Source organism: Armigeres subalbatus, chromosome 3 (assembly GCF_024139115.2).
Source record: "Armigeres subalbatus isolate Guangzhou_Male chromosome 3, GZ_Asu_2, whole genome shotgun sequence".
Taxonomy (NCBI): domain Eukaryota; kingdom Metazoa; phylum Arthropoda; class Insecta; order Diptera; family Culicidae; genus Armigeres; species Armigeres subalbatus.
In genome coordinates this window covers 115,755,905-115,772,539 of record NC_085141.1, presented here as the reverse complement: position 1 = coordinate 115,772,539, position 16,635 = coordinate 115,755,905, and the positions used below count along the sequence as shown (strand labels likewise).

At 41.9% G+C, this 16,635-nt stretch overlaps 1 protein-coding gene across 8 annotated transcripts in view; it reads left to right on the top strand.

The window, feature by feature from the left end:
- Positions 1-15,676, top strand: part of LOC134220600 (voltage-dependent calcium channel type A subunit alpha-1) — a 283,554-nt gene extending 267,878 nt beyond the window's left edge. For 6 of the 8 annotated variants that reach the window (XM_062699693.1, XM_062699692.1, XM_062699694.1 and 3 more), the window contains 4 exons: positions 3,556-3,786; positions 4,262-4,416; positions 4,573-4,844; positions 14,915-15,676. In XM_062699693.1, coding sequence (XP_062555677.1) covers positions 3,556-3,786; positions 4,262-4,416; positions 4,573-4,844; positions 14,915-15,071 — 815 coding nt within the window. In that variant the 3' untranslated portion in view covers positions 15,072-15,676. The remainder of the gene's footprint in view (positions 1-3,555; positions 3,787-4,261; positions 4,417-4,572; positions 4,845-14,914) is intronic. The other 2 variants (XM_062699696.1, XM_062699695.1) reach the window with 1 other exon arrangement.
- Positions 15,677-16,635: the final 959 nt, after the last annotated feature.

Genomic DNA, 16,635 nt, shown 5'->3' with positions numbered 1-16,635 from the left:
ATGCCACAACGAGTTTGCATCGATGCGGGCACCCCAGGCAATGCCCCACCCCGCTCGATGGGGCGTAAGACTGCGCGGTGTCCTCGATGTTGTTGGTGTTGATGTTGTGCAGTAAATCAGTGATCAGTTGCTTTGTTTCCAATACCTACTTACTTGTATTACGACCGTACGATGCAACTTTGGATTCCTATCAGACGAAAATAATTGTCTTTCCTGAGGATATGATTTGCACTCAATATGTAACTTGTAGACGTTGTAGTTATACATATAGTATTTGATTCGTTTAATATTTATTTGCCATTCCTCTACTGCTTGTGAATAAAGTCTATCCTAGTTTTTGGTTGAACTAAAAGCCAAGTCGAGATTTCTATTCTAGAAAACTATTTTTACGAACTGACAACAGAGCAACACAACAGCAGAACATGCCAGCTAACTCCATAAAACGTGGTTATGAATTTTTAAATGAAATCACAATGAATGTTACCGTAAGACACGATGCAACACAAGTTTATCTACGCTGTACCTCGAACATCGTACTATGATAGTTACACAAAATAATTTGCAATTAGTTTTTAGTTAGTCATATTTTTAATCATTACAAAAAAGTCTTCCAATTGCGTTGCGAAAATAATTAAAATTTTCATAGAAACCATAGACATTATATTTAGCACAAGCTCGTAATCTTTGGATAAGCACGTCATTCAAAGGTACTTCCTGTGTGACCTACAGCTACTTATGGTTAGCGAGTTATCATCGATTTGAGATAGAATAGTGATCAGTAAATTAGTATTGCAACCAAGACCATTTTTCATGAGCCCCTAACATGTCATGTTGAATACAATGAGTTAACGTTTTCGTGGCTGGCAACGGATTGCGCTATTAAGAGCAAAATATTTTAAAGAATAGTATTATATAGTTTTATAGGTGGAGAGCCGTTTGGCCGAAAACCATTCGGCCGAATGCCACTTGGCCGAAGGCCACTAGGTCGAAAGTTGCTTGGCCGAATATACCATTAGGCCGAACAGACCATTATGCCGAAATTCATTTTACCGAATAGATTGTTTAGCCGGACAGCATTTTGCCGAACAAGTCATTTGGCCGATGAAATTACCTGCTTGCTCAAATTACCTGTTCGGCCCACTTGAACTATTCGGCTAAATGACAAATTCGGCCAAACGACTTATTCGTTCAAATGATCTATTCGACGAAATAACCTATCCGGCCAAATGACCAGTTCGGCCAAATGACCTATTCGGCCAAATGACCTGTCTAGTCAAATGACCTATTTGGTCGGTTGACCTTTTCGGCCAAATGACCTATTCGACCAAATGATCTATTCAACCAAATAACCTATCCGGCCTAATGACCTGTTCGGCCAACTAAATGCCGGCCGGCTAAATGACAAATTCGGCCAAACGACTTATTCGGCCAAATGACATATTCGACCTAATGATCTGTTCGGCCAAATGACCTATTCGGCGAAATGACCTGTCCAGTCAAATGACCTATTCGGCCATTTGACCTTTTCGGCCAAATGACCTATTCGACCAAATAACCTATCCGGAAAAATGACCTGTTCGGCCAACTGACCTATTCGGCTAAATGACAAATTCGGCCAAACGACTTATTCGGCCAAATGACCTATTCGATCTAATGATCTATTCAGCCAAATGACCTGTCCAGTCAAATGACCTATTAGGCAAAATGACCTATTCGACCAATGACAAATTCGGCCAAACGACTTATTCGGCCAAATCACCGATTCGGCCTAATAATTTATTCGGCCAAATGACCTATTCGGCCAAATGACCTATTCGGCCAAATGACCTATTCGGCCAAATGACCTGTCCAGTCAAATGACCTATTAGGCCAAATGACCTATTCGGCCATTTGACCTTTTCGGCTAAATAACCTATACGGCCAAATAACCTGTTCGACCAACTGACCTATTTGGCTAAATGACAAATTCGGCCAAACGACTTATTTGGCCAAATGACCTATTCGTCCTAATGATCTATTCGGCCAAATGACCTATTCGGTCAAATGACCTGTCCAGTCAAATGTCCTGTTAGGCCGAATGACCTATTCGGCCAATGACAAATTTGGCCAAATGACTTATTCGGCCAAATGACCTATTCGACCTAATGATCTATTCGTCCAAATGACGTATTCAGCGAAATGACCTGCCCAGTCAAATTACCTATTAGGCCAAATGACCTATTCGACCAAATGATCTATTCGACCAAATAACCTATTCGGCTAAATGACAAATTCGGCCAAACGACTTATTCGGCCAAATGACATATTCGACCTAATGATCTATTCGGCCATATGACCTATACGGCCAAATGACCTGTCCAGTCAAATGACCTATTAGGCCAAATGACCTATTCGGCCACTTGACCTTTTCGGCCAAATGACCTATTCGACCAAATCATTTGGGTTCCAATTTTATATGTCGTTATTTCAAATTATGATGCTTGAAAACTCATCCGTATTCGAGATATTTAAATATCTTAAATTGTAATTACAATTTAAGTTGCTTTATTTGAAGTAACGCCAGCACCAAATGTCTAGATCAATTATCACAGTTTGATTTGGGACAGCTCTAAGCAGGAACTTAGTACGGACAGATCTGCACAATTATGACACCAATTAGTTCAACGATGTTGCACCATCACTATCATGAGTCTTGACAACAGAAAAAAAAACAGGCATTGATATTTTAGAACCACAGTATAGTAATAAATAGTTGATAGTTTTCAAATGTAAATAGTTTCCCCTACTAGTTTTTCCCATCGGTCATGCTAAGTGAAGTAGACTTGATACACCAAGAGCACCGCTAGTGAGTTTTCTAGTACACAAAATAGTGGACTGAATTTCGCAATTGCGTTGCACCGCTCAGTACTCCAGATGCACAGTGAATGTAGCGATAGACCATAATATTAGTATTCCACTGTCCTACTTTATTATAGTTTCACCCCCCTTAGTACCCATTTCATTTCTAACCCGCTGACTGTTACGCGACATTAGATTTTTTCTGCCTCTCTTGTTCATAGCTACTCAAAACGTTTTGTATTTCCGAACAAGCTCTAGAGATCGATCGTTTGAGTTCACTCTTTCTATCAATAGAATAAGATCCTTAACGGCACTCCTCCTCATGAGGCGTTCCTTAGTCCAGTCATTTGTTAGTCCACTGAGTGACGTTACTCGTTTCTGTTTTTATGTTTCATTATCGCTTTTCTCGGAGTGAACAAACAGAGTCTGTTTTGCTTTTTTTAATAGCCGCCAACTTCGTGTGTGATTCAGAGATTAGACTTTTCCAACCATGTGTACTCCTGCTGTGGGATAGTTTTCAGTAATTTAGTATTTAACTGCATCAATGATAGTGTAACATGTTCGAGACTGAATGCAAGCCGCTTTCCCGAGAACCGATGTTCTCCTACTCTTGTTAGCTCTGTCTGTGTCTTACACACCTATGTACTTCCCACTATGTCTCCTTCGTTATCTGTTCTCGTGCTATTATCCGTTCTTCTCCAATATAATTATATCTAGGTTCCTGGTCAGCATCAACCAGCCCCGCCCGTTCGCCATCACCTAGTCGTTTCGATGTACATAGTAGTGCCCAGCATCGAAGTAGAAAAGATCGTTCCAAAAACCACCCGGCCCACCAAACGTACGACACGACGATTCTCTGCGAGCGATCTCGATCGCCAAGCCCTGCCAGTTTGCTACAAGAGTTGCGGGATCGTGATCCCGCGCGGCGGAAGTATAGGAATGGAATGGGTACTGGACACTTTCTCTCCGTTTATTCTTTCTCTTGTCATGTCCCTCCTGTCTTTTTTCATCTGGTCCCCTGTATCTACACGTTTCTTATAAATATCCCCCCTCTGACATATCATTCATCTGTTATTCACTCTATGTCGACCAACCCTTCAGTGTATTCCTGTTTCTGCGGATCTCAACTATGTGTATCATTCGGTTGATCTCCAATTAGGGATCGAAGGCATACTTGAACTTCCCACATGTTTCAAGTTTGAACATTCGCCAACATACATCGCATGGTCCTTCCAACAATATTATGTACAGAGCTCACCATTCCATCATCATCTTTGTTTTGTAACTGTCTTAATCTTCGTGAATCGTAATCCCAAACGTTTGTAACGTTTCGTGTGAAATTCACTGCCTCACTGTAATTCCACTTCCCCATTTCATTAATATAAATTATCCTTTTACCATCGTATTGCACTGAAACCATTAGGTCCACCTGGGCACGTGCAGCATAGCTATCCGGTGCTGGTTGCTCGCCGTCAAGGTCAGGGTCGAAGGCTACCGCCGACTCCATGTAAACCATCGACTCTTCAACTCAAGCAGACCAACATCAACTTCCCTAAGCTGAATGCCAGCCCAACTCACGTAAGTTGAACGCATTAAATCAAAACGGCGATTTCAATTTTTTTTAATGTTTTAAAATTCAACAAGTCTCGCCCTCTTGAGATATATAATTTTTCTAATGTCCATAAATTTTATCGTCGTAAAACATAATTAATCATGAACATTTCTCTTCAATAGACGCTGCATTCGACCCACACGACACCGCACAGCATTCACTCGCTTCCTCCGAGCAGGGACTTCCTGCGTGAGCGAGACCGGGAGCGGGACCGTGAACGGGAACGAGATCTGTACTACAGGGAGCGGGATCGGGAGCGAGATCGGGAACGCTACCGCAACAGCCGCGAACGGGAAGCGCGGGACTATGGTCCGCTGCATTATGAGTTCCGCGATCGGGAGCGGGAACTGTACGAGCGCGAGATCGAGCGAGAGTTTGAACGGGAATATGAACGGTAGGCAACATTATTGGGATGGGTGACTGGGGAAATCATTTTATGTTCGCAAAATAGTCATCCTCGTGGAATAGGAGGTATAATTCTTCAGTTAGAGTTTTCGACATTATTAAGAATATATATTCGTTGTTGGCACTGGCGGAGCTAGGGCACGAAGGGGAACGTGACCCACCAAATTTAATATTTCACTTTTAAATTACATATTAACAGGGAAATATTAAATTTGGTGGGTCACGTTACGCTAAAATAAAAAAAAATTACTGATTTGCCGCCAATTTTTATAATCACTGGCCGGCAAATTGAATATTTTTCCTGTAATAAACTGCTCTGAATAAAAAAATAGTCTTCTCCAATTTGCTAAATTTTGGCATAGAAACAATTTCCGTATCATTTAAAAAAAATCCGTGTATAAAAGTCCAGTGGAATTTTCAGAGAATTTCTCGTAGAAATCCAAATTTTCAACAATATCCCGCGAAAATTGTTTTTAAAAAATCCACGGAGATAACGTTGTACCGTTTTGACTCATTAGTCTTTCATCAGTTCTGTTGAAAACTACGGAAAAGGTGGGAAAAGGTGTTGAGTTACATGATTAAACATCCACTGTCTAAGTTCCAGTTTGCTTATCAGTCCAATAAGTCAACAATTAAGGCACTTCATATAGTGGTATCTAAAGTGGAAAAAGCGCTATCGGCAAAAGAAATAGCACTTCTTTCTTGGATATTGAAGGAGCTTTCGATAACGCTTCTTATTCGTCAATGGATCGTGCCATGAAGAAAAGAACCTTCGACACGAACATTATCGAATGGATTCACACCATGCTTGCAAAAAGAAAAATCTCTTCAGAGCTGGGAAGTTCGTCTCTTACAATATGGACAACCCAAGGTTGCCCTCAAGGAGGGTTCCTCTCACCACTAATGTGGTCCTTAGTTGTAGGCGATCTTCTAGGAAGCTTAGAAGAAAAAGGTTTCGAGGTTGTAGGCTTTGCTGATGATTGGTCATCATAGTGAGTGGGAAATTCTACAATATCATTTCTGAAAGAATGCAATGGACTCTAAATTTTACCCAATCGCGGTGTATTCAGGAAGGTCTTAGGATTAATCTGCCAAAATTGTAATTGAACCATTCACTAGGAAAAGGCAACTTGATCTAAAAGCTCTAAGGCTTGGAGGACTAGAAATTCAGCTTAGAGAACAGGTCAAATACCTAGGAGTCATTCTGGAAAAAGTGTGCTCAATCAAAGAGATTTATAATTCCCAATGTTGAAGTAATCGAAAAGCTCTTGGAGCTCAGCAAGAGAGCTGTTTGCACCTTTACTGGCCTAATAACCGGACACTGCCCGAGAAGATATCACTTGAAAAATATTGGCCAGATTCAGAATGATATCTGTCGTTTCTTCAACATGGATCGTGAAACTTTGGAACATCTGCTTTGCAGTTGTGATGCATTGTACAAGGGTAGATCTAAATTTCTAAATAGTGGCTTTATGCAACCAGGTGGACTGCAAATCCTGGAAAGGTAGTGAGTTTTATTAACTCAATTATACAGGACCGGGGAATTACGCGTCTTAGGTTGTTTACTTGACAAATGGGGATCAACCTACAAGATGTGAACACATAGGTAATAGTAATCAGGGGTATACCACAAAAGTTCAACTCAATGGACGCAGTGGTTCTACGCCCCATAAAAAATCTTGGTCCTCCGATGGATATTTCGGTTTAAGGTCGCTAAAATAGAAGACCACTTTATCAAGAAGACTGATAGCTCTGGCATTTTCCTACACAGAAAAAATAAAGTACCTTAAAAATATTAAAGAACTAAACTTTGAGATCGACGTTCAAATGTTTAACTCAAAGTTTTTCTTGAGATATTTTCCTTCAAACTTATGTTCTCATTGAGGTACCCCCTATTTTATTTGCACTGTAAATGAAAATAAGCATATTTCATTAGATATATTGAAAGCGAACCCCAAGGACTTTTGGAACTTCCAAGCCTCTTGAAAATAGGATCACGCACCTCTTGAAATTGGAGGCTTCGAAGCATTTGAAAGAATGTTGAAAGAATTCCAAGCATATTGAAAGGAGACTTCCAAGCCTCTTGGACGGGAGGTCTCGAGCCTCTTGAAAGGTGGCTTCCGACTATTTTACGAAGAAGAACAAAAGAAAACCTACGATGATTCAAATGGATGATTCAACTCAGCCGTGATTTTTCAGGTGCTAAGTTGGGTGCGTTTCAACTCACGAGTGATTTGAATCGTTCATGATTTTTGAGATGACGAGCCCATATTCCGATCCATGTAATTCTCAATGGGAAACAATTACACATCGAATCCAACCTGTTACGAACAAATCGGTTAAGGACCAATGCCTTAAAAAATGAGTGATACTTTTTTACGCGAATTTGGCATTAAAAATTTGTATTCTGGCCATATATTCCGAGCCTTTAGCTCGATCCGGTCAATATTCAAAAGAAAACAATGGGACAGGATTAAAAGTCGGATAAGGATTAGTGCCTAAGAAATGAGTGACACTTTTTTACGCGATTATTATTATTTATCAGACTAAGGCCGGAGTGGCCTGTGCTGCACATAAAAATCTTCTCCATTCAGCTCGGTCCATGGCTGCACTTCGCCAGCCACGCAGTCTGCGGAGGGTCCGCAAATCGTCCTCCAACTGATCGATCCACCTTGCCCACTGTGCACCTCGCCTTCTTGTTCCCGTCGGATCGTTGTCGAGGACCATTTTCACCGGATTATTGTCCGACATTCTGGCTAAGTGCCCGGCCCACCGCAGTCTTCCGATTTTTGCGGTGTGAACGATGGATGGTTCTCCCAACAGCTGACGCCTCCTCCAAGTACCGTCCGCTATCTGCACCCCACCATAGATGGTACGCAACACTTTCCTTTCGATACTCCCAGTGTGCGTTGGTTCTCCACGAGCATCGTCCAGGACTCGTGTCCGTAGAGAACTACCGGTCTAATAAGCGTTTTGTAGATTGTCAGTTATTCGATCGGAGCGCCTGGCGGAGTCCAAAGTACGTACGATTTCCAGCCACTATGCGTCTTCGAATTTATCTACTGGTATCGTTATCGGCGGTCACCAGTGAGCTCAAGTACACAAATTATTCAACCATCTCGATTTCGTCACCACCGATAGAAACTCGTGGTGGGTAGCTTACATTGACCTCTCTTGAGCCTTTTCGTACCATGTACTTCGTCTTTGACGTGTTGATGACTAGTCCAATCCGTTTACCTTCGCTTTTCAGTCTGATGTAGGCTTCCTCCATCCTCTCAAAGTTGCGTGCCATGATATCAATGTCGTCGGCGAAACCAAATAACTGGACGAACTTCGTGAAAATCGTACCACTCGTGTCAATCCTTGCCCTTCGTATTACTCCCTCCAAAGCGATGTTGAATAGCAGACACGAAAGATCATCACCTTGCCGTAACCCTCTACGCGTTTCGAAGGGACTCGAGAATGCCCCTGAAACTAGAACTACGCACATCACCCGATCCATCGTCGCCTTGATCAACCGTATCAGTTTATCCGGAAATCCGTTTTCGTGCATTAGCTGCCATAGCTGGTCCCGATCGATTGTATCATATGCGGATTTGAAGTCGATAAATAGATTATGTGTGGGCACGTTGTATTCGCGGCATTTCTGCAATACCTGACGTATGGTGAACACCTGGTCTGTGGTAGAGCGTTCACCCATAAATCCCGCCTGTTGCTGCCCCACGAACTCTCTTGCAGTTGGTGTTAGTCGGTGGCATAAAATTTGGGAGAGCACCTTGTAGGCGGCGTTCAGCAATGTAATTGCGCGGTAGTTGCTACAATCCAGCTTATCGCCCTTTTTGTAGATGGGACACACGACACCTTCCATCCACTCCTGCGGCAGAACCTCATCCTCCCAAACCTTGATAAACACCCAGTGCAGCGCTCTAGCCAGTGCCTCACCACCGTGTTTAAACAGCTCTCCTGGTAGTTGGTCAACTCCAGGGGCTTTGTTGTTTTTCAGCCGGCCGATCTCATCTTGGATTTCCTGGAGATTCGGAGCCGGAAGTCGCATGTCCTGCGCGCGTGCTCCTAGGTTCATCACCATACCGCCACCGTTGTCTGCCATATCGCCATTCAGGTGCTCTTCGTAGTGCTGCCGCCACCTTTGGATCACCTCACGCTCGTTTGTAAGAAGGTTCCCGTTTATGTCCTTACACATATCGGGCTGTGGCACGTGGCCCTTACGTGAACGGTTCAACTTCTCATAGAACTTTCGTGCGTTATTAGCGCGGTACAGTTCCTCCGTCTCTTCACGGTCTCGATCTTCCTGCTGTTCCGCGCCCGTTTGTATCGTGCCTAGTTGGCCCTCGTGCGGTGTTGCAGCAATCTCGCCCATGCTGCATTCTTCTCCTCAACTAACTGCTCACATTCGCCGTCATACCAGTCGTTTCTCTGATCCGGAGCCACCGTGCCTAGTGTAGCGGTTACGGTGCTTGCAATGACGGATCGAATATATCTCCAGCCATCTTCAAGAGATGCTGCGCCTAGCTGCTCTTCCGTTGGGAGTGCCACTTCCAACTGCTGCGCGTAGTCTTGGGCTAGTTTACCGTCTTGTAGCCGCCCAATGTTTAGCCGCGGCGGACGACTCCGACGCGTATTGTACACCGTCGAGAGTTTTGAGCGCAGACATACTGCAACGAGGTAGTGGTCGGATTCAATATTCGCACTGCGGTAAGTGCGGACGTTCGTTATGCAGGAGAAGAATTTACCGTCGATTAAAACGTGGTCGATTTGATTTTCCGTTTCTTGGTTAGGTGATTTCCATGTGGCCTTGTGGATATTCTTGCGGCGGAAGAAAGTGCTTCGGACTACCATTCCGCGGGAGGCTGCAAAGTTTATGCATCGTTAGCCGTTGTCGTCCGCAGTGGGCATCCATCGTATGTCAGCTCCAACTATGCATAGAACGCTTCTTTCTCGTCGTCGGGTCTCCCTTCGTGTGGGCAGTGCACTTTGATGATGTTATAGTTGAAGAAACGGCTCTTTATCCTCAGCTTGCACATCCTTGCATTGATTGGCTGCCAGCCAATCACGCGTTGGCGCATCTTTCCCAGCACTATGAAGCCGGTTCCCAGCTCGTTGGTGGTGCCACAGCTTTGCAAGAAGGTAGCCGCTCGATGCCCGCTTTTCCACACTTTCTGTCCTGTCCAGCAGATTTCCTGCAACGCTACGACGTCGAAGTTGCGGGGATTTAACTTATCGTAGATTATCCTGTCGCAACCTGCGAAGCCTAGCGACTTGCGATTCCATGTTCCAAGCTTCCTATCGTGATCCTTTATTCGTCGCCTAGGTCGTTGCCGATTGTATCGAGTGGTATTATCTTCTATGTCATTCGTAATGGTTGTTTCTAAAGGCGGCTTATTGGGCCTGCGCAAACCTCCTGTCTCGTCGAAGGGCCATCGTGTCAGGGCTGTTTAGCGTCCCACCTAACACCAGGACCAGGCTTTGAGCGGCACACGGTCGCTTTGGCGGAATCTACTTGCGGATACATGCGGCTTTTTATAGAGATTTAACAGGGCCCACTGTCAAACCCCACCACACCCTAGACAGGCGCCACAACTCGCAGATGGCCTGGGGAGGGATCGTCAAGCCCTTGGACATAGTCCCTGCTGCCCTTGGACATATTCCTTTTTCACGCGAATTTTGTATAAAAATAGTATTTTGGCCATAACTTTCGAGGCCACAGTCCGATCCAGCCAATTTTCAATAGAAAACAAAATTTCACGTCGATATATAACTTGAATAATCACGGAAGGAAGGGAAGGAATGTTAGTTCAACATCTACTAGTGAAGATGCAGGGAACCCATACTACCTTCATAGATGTCTCGGGAAGGAAAATTTGTGTTAGTGGGTAAGGTGAATAATAGGGAGCTCTATTCAACAATATAGAGCGTTTGTCAATAACAGTATATGCTGGAAAAATAATAAAATATATTCATCAATTTACTTACGAAACGTTCAAAGGAGGACAAAGTAACCTGAATTTTACAAATGTTCACATTATATACAAAACACTTTAAAATCTCGGATTTTACGAATGTTCTAAATCCTACCTGAAACACGTCCGATCACGCACCAATTGTTTACTCAATCGGCCGCGCGAACTATCTGCTTACTGAGCAGAAACACGATAAAACAGGCACTGACGGTACCGCAATGCAGAACACAATATTTCGGCAAATCGCGCGATCGTTCTGTTGTCCGAAACAAGAGCCAACACGCACTGAACTGCCTATGATCGCATATTTGTAACAATCGACAAAAGTAGGCATGGCAGAAATTGAACGATGAAGTTTATGATATGCATAATTATGCAAATCTCAATGAATTTCTTAAAATTCCCTAAAATTGCACAAACGCTTTATCCAGTTGGAATCTTCGGTAGAAATATTTCCATTACTTGGTATTTGAATGCATACTAATTTCGAAAATTTTTGTGCACCGGCAAAAAAGTTTTCCAGTGTTACGGTTATGCAGTCACTTTGCTTAATGTTACATAGCAACTTGGTAGTTTTTTCAAATTTTTCGGAACAAACTTTCTTATTTCACCTGGTCAGCTGGAAGAACTAGCAATTTGGAGATGATTCATGAGCTTATCTCAAAATCGACAAAAATGCAAATGTTACAAATATGCGATCATGGGCAGTGAACTGGTTAACTTTATTACCGGCCGCGCAGAATCTAAAAAAAAGTCTGGCCTGAACATGTTTGAGTGAAAACTAACATTGCAGGAGACCTCTATGTTTTCTCCTCTCTGTATTTTCCACCGGAATAAGTGCAATATCTTACAAAAGCCTTTTAAATTTGCAAAAGAGATTTTACCGATAGGAAATATTTTAACGTCCACCTGAAGTTAAAGTACATATTCATGGAGACTTTAATCAAGACTGACTTTATTCCGGATGCAGAGAACGAGCAAATCTTACTTTCAGTCGTATTTGACATACTGCTAGCTTAACCAAATTTATCATATTTAAAATCAACAGAACTGTTATATTGAAAGAAGATCAACGACCATATAAGACGGAGCAGCTTTGGAATACTTCCTGTTTGTTAAAGCATATCAAAAATGGTGAAGGGCCGCTTAGCCGAATACCGTTCGGCCGAATGCCATTTGGCCGAATATTCCATTTGGTCGAACAGACCATTTGGCCGAAAGGGTCATTTGAGCATGAGCATGAGCATTATGACCGCAAAATTCGTAGTTGCTAGTCCGTGATTGACTGGGCTTGCGAAATTGTACAGAGAACACAATAAATGAGGCTTAGAAATAGCTACCCATTTTCAATGAACACGTTTCGGGAGCTCAAATATTTAAAGTCAATAACTGCGCTGGTCACGTCCTCACGGTCATATAGGAAGGAAAGGATTGTTAGTCCGACTCTCGTTGCTACTAGAGACCGAGTATACCTCTGCATCTCCACGATTGTCTTGGGATAGGATATCGTTTTAGTTACGAAGGATTATTTATCTGGATTCACTTCGATAAGTGATGCGATCTATGGGATGGGAAATAACACTAATACGCTGTCTCGCGATGAGTAAAAAGTTAGAACATGCACGCCCGGCGGTATATGAGAACTGAGGAGAATCGTGTTTTGGACGACCGAACGGAAGCGCAGCACTCTGTACTCACTTGCTCGATGGCTACTTCAAACTATCGAAGATTACGCTTGTTTTGACCGAAGCAAAGCGCAATACATCCGCATGAGTCATCGAACACAACATAGAAGTTTTATTATTTTTCCGACGACTAAAACACGTACCGCACTTACTTGCTCGATGGCTACTGCAAACTCTTAATTTACTCACCCGCCCAAAGTAGCACAAAATTTCGGTACCCGGCCGATCGTTTTGCTTTCCGCACAAAGCCGATCCACTTACTGAAGAAACACAACTGGACAAGAGACAAACTTTCACTTTCTGATTTATTTACTCACCCGCGCAAAGCGGATCAATATTACGATGACTGGCCGATTGTTTTGCATTCTACACTAAGCAAATCCGAATTTCGACGACCGCACAGTGTTGCTTTTTGCCAATTTCGTGCGATTTTCTAATAGCATCGTTTCTGTTGGTTCCTTTCCTGTAGTTTGTTTGGAGAAGACTTTAGGGCCTTTGTTTTGAGAAAATCTGTAAAATGATTAATCCATCCAAAAGTGATACAAAAATCTTGCTTAACCATCGAAACCACTCGTATCTAGTGTTTTCAGGAAAGTTGTAGCGGATGGTACCTTAAGTCACTTTGCCAAAGACACCCCATACCCATGACCCATATAGCACGAGACATGTGACACTCCCTGTGGAATGTCCCTGAAATCAGTTTTTTGAGCATAACCCCCATTCTATGTTTCTAGCATTTTTACCACCTCCCACAAAGTTGTCTGTGTAACAAAAATACACGTTTTTGTAGAGCATTGCGATCTCTCAAAATTGAAAAGTTATTTGAGAAAATGTGTCTTTTCTAGGGGTGCTCCAGAATCGTGTAACTTGTCTCGGCACAAAATGGCGCACACAACCCCTTAGTGCACCGAAACTGCTTCATGTTTACTTTTATCTCGTGGTTGAAGCCTGTGTTTACACGAAATTACAGTGAGTTACATAGATTTTAAATGTCCCACGTTTTGTCTCACTTGTACACTATGTTTAAGTAAATTCTACAGGATCACAATAAAAATTAACTTTTGATAGGTGACCAATAGGCGAATAGTACATTGCAACACGATGATCTGAGCTGATGTCTGAACAAACCATTAGGCCGAAACCCATCTGGAAGAAAAGGTCATTTGACCGAAACTCATCTGACCGAAAGGGTCATTTAGCCGAAAGGGTTATTTGGCCGGAAGGCTCGTTTGGCCGAAAGGGTCATTTGACTGAAAGGGTCATTTGGCCAAAAGGGTTATTTCGCCAAAAAGGTCATTAGACCGAAAGGGTCATTAGGCCGAATGAGTCATAAGGCTGAAAGGGTCATTTGGCCGAAAGGGTCGTTTGGCCGAAAAGGACATTTGGCCGAAAAATGTTTAGAGAATGAGGGGAATATTGAATTTCCAGCTGATGTTTTTCATAATATCATTTTTGTCATATTTGATATTATTACAGAAAAGGTTCCAATAACAAGAAAAAGCCGAAATGGAAAAGATAAGGAATAGCAAACAAAAATTACACAATTTTTTTTTTCACAATTTGTAAACAGACTCTCTACATCTCGATACCAGATATCATATCTCAGATATCGTTACTATCTACTCTGCCCAGCTCTTTACATAAAAGTCGTCTCCATTCAACTCGGTCCATGTATGCACGTCGCCAGCCACGCAGTAGAGTCCGCAAATCACCTTTCACCTGATCGATCAACATTGTTCGCTGCCCCTGCTTGTGCCCGTCGGATTGTTGTCTAAAACCACTTTCACCTAGTCGTCCGAGTTTCGTGGTGTAAACGATGGACTGTTCTCCCAACAGCTAATGCAACTCGTGGTTCATTCGCCTCCTCCACGTACTGTCTGCCATCTGCACCCCACCGTAGATGGTACACAGCACTTTCCTCTCGAAAGTCTCAAGTACGCGTTGACCCTCCTTCTGTCACACGTCACTACCAATCTAGCAAGTAAATCATAGCCATTATAGCAATTCATTCGGGAAACCTCTGTTGTAAAAGACAGCTCTCATTACCAATCATCAAACGATTACGATTTGGTCTTCAAAACACCAAAAGATATTTTCCCAATGTTAGATTAATTTTCTAAACCTAAATCTACACGCAGACCTTTGAACTGGAACGCCCTCAACCATATCAATGCTTTCGAAATGGATAGATTACCGTTTGTAGGACGTTGTAAGTTGATCTAATGGAGTTACCTCATATTTTTCAACTGTATTTTGAATAGGTTCATTTGAATCTTGATGTCTTGATGAAATTTTTATCAAAAGTATTTTGTCATCTAACGCAGTGAATGCGTTTTGATTTTGCTTAGTTTGCATTAACTTCCCATATTTACAACCAATTTCGCTTGTCATTTCAGCATGGAACACCACGTGCCTCTCTCGTATGAGCAGGCGCTGGCAATGGGCCGAACCGGTGGCCGCGTTCTTCCATCACCGATACTGAACGGCTATAAGCCAAAAGGTGGCCTTCACTCATCCCGGCATTCGGATTCAGACGACGAGGACTGGTGCTAGCATAGGGTGAGACGGCGGCAGTGCGAACGGAAACGCCGGGAACAGATCTGGGTGTAGCGAAAGTGAGATGCTAGCTTTTTGGAAGCTTCGTGGAAAAAGCTGCGTAGATTGGAAGAAGCTGCGCAGTCAGCAATAGCTTTACAACCCACCTGATTCGAGAGCGACATCGGTAGATCTACTCCTATCCCAGCAGAAATGATAAACATTCGTTGCAATATCGAAACGCACCGGCACATCCACGGGTTCACGGCGATTCACGCGAAGTGATGTGATGTCTACAAGCGGACAGTAGTATAGTCATCGGTAGTTGGTAGTGATTGCGAAATTCCTCTCCTACAGTTTTCTTTCCAATGTACGGCCTTAGTTAGCGCGCGATTTAGAGATATTAATCAACCGATACACCTTTCGCAAAAGGTACCGCCATCAAACCGAATTCTAGTTAATCGTTATTCAATTTCAAATGAACAAACAGAACCTGCCTTCAAAGCCACAAATGAGAACAAAAGTAGATCAGCTGAAGCGATGAGAATCTTCGTACGACTGTAAATATATGTATCTAAAAGACAAACGTAATATGAGGACCCTCTTTCGAGTATTCAGTTGCCCAATGTTTAAGTACTTCTGAGCGATTCCAAGCAACAGCATCAAAATTTAAGAAAATTTTTAATTCATGATTTTCTATTGAGTTGAAACTTTGCACAGTTTTTCAATTTCATCTAAATCGTCAATTTTCGATATCAAATCTTCATATTGAGTCACGACTAACTTTTCAAAAGAGTATATGTGAAAATGGTTCAAAATATTTACAAAGCTGTACAGCAAAAACGATATGTTCGATTGTTAGAATTTTTTCAGCAAAGTTAGACAACTAAATGGTGATTCTTAAGAAAATGTGCACAGTAAAAACAATTTTTTTTGCCTTTAAAATATCATTTTGTCACAAAACTCAAATATCTCAAAACCCTATCTTTTTTCGAACGTAATTTTTTAGGGAAAACGGTCCATTATATTAGCTATCTACCATGAAAATTTGGTGATGGTAAACTAATAAACAAAAAGTTATGACATTTCAAACATTTCACAATTTTCACACATAGTAAACAAAAAAAAAATTTCCGTGTATTTTTTTTTCAAGAATCGCAGTTTGATGCTGATTTTATTGTTAGGGGCCTTGCGTGAGTTAAACAAGTTGTTTGTATGATATTCCATATTTATGTATTCATCGATATTATGTATATTATATGTATAAATATTATATGTATAAATAAATAAAATGAATTAATATTATCCTAAGTATTAAATTAAATGTGGCAGTTACACAATGTTGTTATAGAAACTCTAAGAGTTTTGGGTTTGAATTTTGTATGGGTTATGATATCATGAAAACAGTTTATTAATACTTATTTTTTTTTATTTTTATTCAAATTTTTTAAAATATCGAACACTTTTGAATTATTATCAGCACAGTTTGAGTATAGTTTTGCTTTAATTTTATTTTCCGACAATGGAATGAAACAGTGAAATTTTTGGGTTCCTTGGATCGTTTTCGCGTTATTAAATTGCT